The sequence below is a fragment of the Limulus polyphemus genome, unplaced genomic scaffold (genome assembly GCF_000517525.1).
Source record: "Limulus polyphemus unplaced genomic scaffold, Limulus_polyphemus-2.1.2 Scaffold391, whole genome shotgun sequence".
In the NCBI taxonomy this organism is placed as follows: Eukaryota; Metazoa; Arthropoda; class Merostomata; order Xiphosura; family Limulidae; genus Limulus; species Limulus polyphemus.
The window spans coordinates 140,671-146,906 of record NW_013666001.1 but is presented as its reverse complement, the minus strand read 5'-3'; the positions used below and the strand labels follow the sequence as shown (position 1 = coordinate 146,906).

The 6,236-nt window shown below is 29.5% G+C and overlaps 1 protein-coding gene across 3 annotated transcripts in view; it reads left to right on the top strand.

Moving 5' to 3' along the window:
• LOC106457916 (M-phase phosphoprotein 6-like) overlaps positions 1-6,236 on the top strand; it is a 16,588-nt gene that overhangs the window by 5,675 nt on the left and 4,677 nt on the right. For all 3 annotated transcript variants that reach the window (XM_013917363.2, XM_013917365.2, XM_013917364.2), the window contains exons 3-4: positions 3,783-3,883; positions 5,647-5,737. In XM_013917363.2, coding sequence (XP_013772817.1) covers positions 3,783-3,883; positions 5,647-5,737 — 192 coding nt within the window. The remainder of the gene's footprint in view (positions 1-3,782; positions 3,884-5,646; positions 5,738-6,236) is intronic.

Below are 6,236 nucleotides of genomic sequence, written 5' to 3'. Positions count from 1 at the left end.
AACAATGATTTATAAACAAAAGTTTCACAAACTTATAAGCAATATAAAGTATTTTTTTCTAGTCTGGAACTTCTTCGATATCTTATCGAGGGTTTAAGATGAGCAGGTTAATTATGAGTTAATGTAGGTATAATTCACTTAACAGGGAGCTAGCTAGCTTTGTCCTTCATTATTCACCAGCCACACACCGAGTTTTCCTACCAGTGACGTTAGGTAATGTTTTCATAAAAATACTAATTTCCGATGTGAATCCACTGAAGTTGAATGATTTGTGATGTTTGAACTTTGTAAATGCTTCTGGTCAAATATCTGAAGTTTTCCAATTGATAAGCATTATAACAATCACAGTTATGGCTTCCAAGTTTATGGTACACTGACTAATAATATATACTCTCTTTTTTTTTTTGGCACATCATGTTGGTTATATTTATAGTCGTGTGGAGAGTTTCTCAATTTCAGTTTTACGTAACAATACAAAGCTACATTTAAGCATTTACATACATACATGCATTGTTGATTCTTACTCTTGAGAATCTTCTACAAATTTGGAAAATAGGCAGGAGTTTCACAATACATATTTAACAGTATAAGCTATGCAAGTTTCTAAATATAAATTTAATCTAAACAAATGTCAATATTAAAATAAATATACACTTGTAAGCTGCCTCATTTTTCCATCTTTTTTCAACAGAAGGTGTTAAACTACAAATGTGTTTTAGCAGTGGTAATGCTTCAATGCTAAATCTTTTATTGATACTTTTAATTCATAAGTCTAGGCTAATGAAATAGAATTTGATGTAAATTGCATCCTTTGAACTAAGCACAATTTTATTTTGCCACATGTGATCCAGTCTTTTTGATACCTTTCTTGCTTTCTGTTCCTCTTGAAATTCTACTTGTATTTTTGAAAAAAGTTGTTCAGTTTCATTCCTCAGTCATTTCTGCTGCTGCACTGAAGTCTTCATTACTTGTCTGAAGATATTTGGAGATCATACCTGTCTCTGAAAGAATTTGCTAAATTGTACTAGACAAAAATAAACATCAGTAGCTTTTCTAAGTGCCACTGCTGTAATGCTTCTTTGTCAAATACACTATCAATCTACAGTTGATGTAATGTCTCTACAACTGACTTAATTGTTGAAAACAGAGCTTTGCAATTGTAAATTTTACCTGAACATCTTGTTAGACTCAATGATTTCAGGGTTTTTGTAAAGCAGAAGTATTTGTCTTTCAAAACTTGTGCACATTTAAATGTTCAAGTCTATACTAAACTAAATCATTGGGGGGGGGGGTGCTTCTTTCGAGCTACAGTATTTGCAGTATTTGAACATATAGATGCAATATTGTACTGATTTATTATCATCTTTGGACATTTCAGGGATGAACAGCAGTTAGTATCCACATCATCAATATAAATGATTTTGTACACTTGAATTAATATGCTGTACATACCTTTTTATTTACAATACCTCGATAATTCAATCACGACCTCTAGCAGCATCATGCTTCCCTTATGTAGAGTAAAGGTTTATATTTGATAAAAAGTATAATTCTGAGAAGACAGGCAAAGAGCAAAATGCCTTTCCTAAAAACATGTCATAAATTCTCTTTTAAGCCTATGTTATACCTGTTTATACAAATATAATTAATGTTTATGATGATTGGAATTACACACATACATCAAGTTATATTATTAAAAAAGATGTTTAGCAGATAAATAAATAAATACCCAAGAAACAGCAACTGACCTCTTTAGGTAACCGATTTTGTGTACAATGTTGCTTTAGGGACCATTACTAAATTACCTACAGTGAACTAGTAGAAGGAAGCAAGATAATTTCCACTTGGTATGTAATAGTAATTACTAAGAATAATAAAAGGGGCACCTTTTACTTTCTTATTTACTTATATTTATGCTGTGCTCAAATTTACTAAACATTTTAACTGATTCTAAACATCAATATTAAAATGATTTAAATGTTTGTACAGGAGGTTAAACCAAGGATTAGTTATTATCTGTTTAACCCTAGTTGTTGTTTTTTTCTTTTACAAGAATTTCTGTCATATTGTAGTCAACTTCCAAGTTGTAGTGCTTGAAAGGGCATTATATTTATGCTGTGCTAAAATTTACTAAACATTTTAACTAATTCTAAACATCAAAATTAAAATGATATAAAATGTTTGTACAGGAGGGTAAACCCAGGAGTTGAAAAAAATAGTAGTTTTTTTTTCAGTAATATTAGAATTAATTGATAATGTTACCAGTGTAGTTCAAAATTCTATTTTGGCTATTCTCAGTATATTATGGTGAATTGACAGTAAGTATGTGTATTTCAAACGTTATTACAAGATAATTAAAAATTATTAATTTCAAAAGGGGAATAGGGATCATCAAAAAAGTACCGAAACAAGTTGAATAAAAATGCAAGGATTATATTTTCAAGCCTACAACTAGGTACTAAAAAGAAAGTAAACAAACTAGGCTGGAAATAGTGTATACATTATTTTCTCAAGTCAAAATTCCTTGTCTACAATACATATCAATTTTAGTGGAGAGAAATCCTTCAGGGTGAAAAAACACATTGTTTACTCTAATAACACGAAGCATTTCTGACTAGTATAAAATGGAGCATTTCCAACTAGTATAATGGTGCTTAACTGGCTTCAAAGAGCTTGTGTTGGTAGCAAGAACTTAGAAAATTTTAGAGGGTGGAAATCTCAACTTGCAAGAATCAACTTAATAATAGACCTACAACCTTAGCAGGAGTTTGTTTAATAGCAGTGCATAGATTTTGGCACAGTATACCAAGCTGTTTTTGGTGTAGGGTTCAGTGCATGAATGGCTTTGAAGAGAAACTTGTTCAGTAGCGATGGAAAACTGATAAAATCTCTCCTTCTCTTTCAAGAATCAACAGAAAAATAATCCTATGACCTGTTCAGTAAGTTTGCTCAGTTTTGAACAAAATATTCATCGTTTTTTTTCTGTAGGCTTGTGAAACAAGCATAATATGAAGAACAAATGGATGAATTTTGTCTAACAATTAGAAAATCAACTTTTTTGCTATTCTCAGTATTTTAGCAGTCTCGTCCATTGAGACAGAAAATCTTCAGTGTTGTTTCAAGAACAAGTCTGCTTTTTTAAGATAGTTTCTGGGCAAACCCTATTATGAACCACTATTGTGGGTCATGATAATTTCATATTATTTTAGTTTATTTTGTTTGTTCGTGGAATAAATCATTGTACTTTGTCTATAGACAATATCAGTTAATACCTTTAGTAGTTTCATTTTCATTAATAATTTATTTGTGTGATTAACCTATATCATATACAGACAGTTCAACTAGTTGATTTGCTGAGGAAACTGATAATCTGACACCACCTTTTTTAACACTAGAACAAAGGAATCACTAAAAACTTTTTTTGTTAAGTGGAGTGTAAAATAAGTCATAATGCATTGGTTTATAATTTCTGCTTTTTTTTTCATATACTGTCTTAAATATTAAATATTTACTACATTATAAGTTGTTCAATGGTGAGGCTAATTAACCTGCTAAAACAGCTGTAGATCTCAGTCAAGTGACCAATAAAATATATTTTTTGCATGAAGAATTCCATTCACAGCTTAATCTGATTTTTACTACTTAAGTAAAATCAATTAAGTTTTTGGCTATATGTTTATAAATTTATAAGCTGTTCCTTTCATGTTTTTACTTGGAGTAATTATAAAAATATGTTGGTTATAATATGTTATATAATATGAAGGTTTCTTTTGTTTTTGCAGTTTATGAAGAGAAGTAAGGAGAAAGTTCAAAAAGAGACTGAAGAAGAAGAAAGAAAATCTATACTTGAAAATCATGTCATACATGATTTGAAGAAAGAAGGGTAAATTATTCAAGTGAATTTTAGCTCAAAAAGATTTTGAAGTATGTGTTATGGCAAGTTAATTACCTATTACCCTACAAGCTTCTGAGAACACCATAAATGCTACAGTTATTCAGTGCTTCAACATTTATTGGAGCTGTAATGACTGAAATGTGATGTTTTGTTCTCATACTTTAGACTCTTAAGAGAAGAGTAGTCTATTTTTGGTTTTGTAAAACCATGCGAGAAAAGTATTGTAGGGGAAAAGATAATTTGTTGACCACATGGACATTTTGAGTTGAGCCCTGTACTGTATGAACATCCTTTCCAGGCTATAAGGTGTAACACTAAGCAACTTCTTTTCACCAGTTAGTTATTTAGTAAAGTATATTGTATGATAAAATATTTGATGTAAAAGTATTGTAAGGGAAATGTGTAATATATTTCATTAATATATATATACTTATAACTGTTTGATGGAATTAAAGTGGAACTAATCAAGTTGCAAGTAATCCTGGAATTCAAACTCATAACTCTGCTTGCTAGTAAGTTACTAGAGGGTCTAACAAATGCTGTAGGTTTCAGTTCATTGGTATGTAAAGATGGATGTTAGCAGAACTGAATTGTGGTATGCAGCCAAGAGAGAGTTTAATATCCAGTTTATTGAAGTGCAGAATTAAGCTTTCAGCTGTAGAAATTTTAAGGAAATACATTATCCTATATACTGTCATTTTCCAAGTATAATACACATTTTTTTCACTAATTATTTATCTAGATGTTAGGGTGTGTGTATAATATATGGTAACAAATCTAAACTTTTTTTTTACAGTTAGTCCAGACCATCCTTTCCAACACATTGTGAATGATAATGAATATTTACTAGAAATTTTGCGTTTCGATGGTGCATCTTATTAATTCTCTCTGTTTTTAAGGTATAAATGAGAATTGTCTCCCATTTTCAGTATCTTTAAACATGATTTTTGAAATATAATGATTAAAAAGCTAAGTATTGATTTTTGAAATTTAGTTACATGCACACTTTGAAATGTTTGAAAATACAAAACTAGTTATTACTACATTATATTCAAAACTACAAATAATTTTTGATGAAAACTTCAAATTCTCTAATGTTTTGACAATGTATATTTGCCAGCCACAATTGCAAAGATAGGCACTATGGTAAACGTGCATTTAGTAATTATACGAACACTAACATTCTTGTCATCAAAGATTAACTTTGACTGCAGTATTGGAAAAATGTAGGTGCATATTATTTATGGTGATAAGGCAAAGTTGACTTTTTTTTTTAATGCGTATTATATTTGGGAGCGTATTATATTCAAAAAATTACAGTAGCATTACACATTTTTGGAAGAATTAAAGATTGATAAACACTAAAATAACACAGATAAGAAGCTTGTGTGCCATTCAGAAGATCTTGTTTTTTACTTGGTTAAAGCATCTGCCTGGCATGCAGAGTTATAGGTTTTTGATTTGAACAGATTGAGTCTTAATATTATGAATGAAGTGTTTTGAGACACTGTATCACAAGCCTTCAACCTAGGATTTTGTTGTTCTCAAATAAAAATATATAAAATGCTGTTTTTTCATATATTTTTTTAAATAATGACACTTTTAAAAGGTTGTGTCGAGTACTCATTCGATCTAATTATTGATTGGAGCAATTTTTATTAAAATGTTTTGATATATTGATACAACTTTGAACTTCTGTATTTTTTGAATAAGAAATATTTTTATACTGACAAACTTGTTCTTAAACTCAGGAAAAAATTTATTATGGAACCAAGTTTTGGACCTTGTGAAGAACTTGTTAGTGGTAGGATGTCTTTTAAGGGCATGAATCCAGAGATAGAGGTATGATAAAAACAAAGAGAATGATTAGAATAATGTGAAAATTTTTTTTCATTGAGAATTCTTAGAAAGGAAAGATTATTTTTTTTAAAAGTAATATATAACCTGTTGTTTTGAAATTAAAATAGATGAAAACTATGGCTGAAAATATTTTAAATACACTTGGAATTCAGTTTTATAATTTGATATATTAGAAGGTGTACTTTCCTTATGAATTAAGTGTATAAAACTTGTGAAACAAGTCTAAGCTTGTCAAAGACTAGTAAGTAAGTACACAGCTAGATTATATGATTACGTTTATAATATAATTCTGATTATGAGAAAGAAAAATCAAATAGTGTGATACACACTTTGAATATTTTTGTAGTCAGGCACATACATTTTATGGTGTATTTGCAAACATGTCAAATGTTTCATGTAATGAAGCAAAATAATTTTTTTCCTACAATTCATACTTCACTTTGAGCAGTTATGTTTATTTTCACATTTATGGCATTTTTAC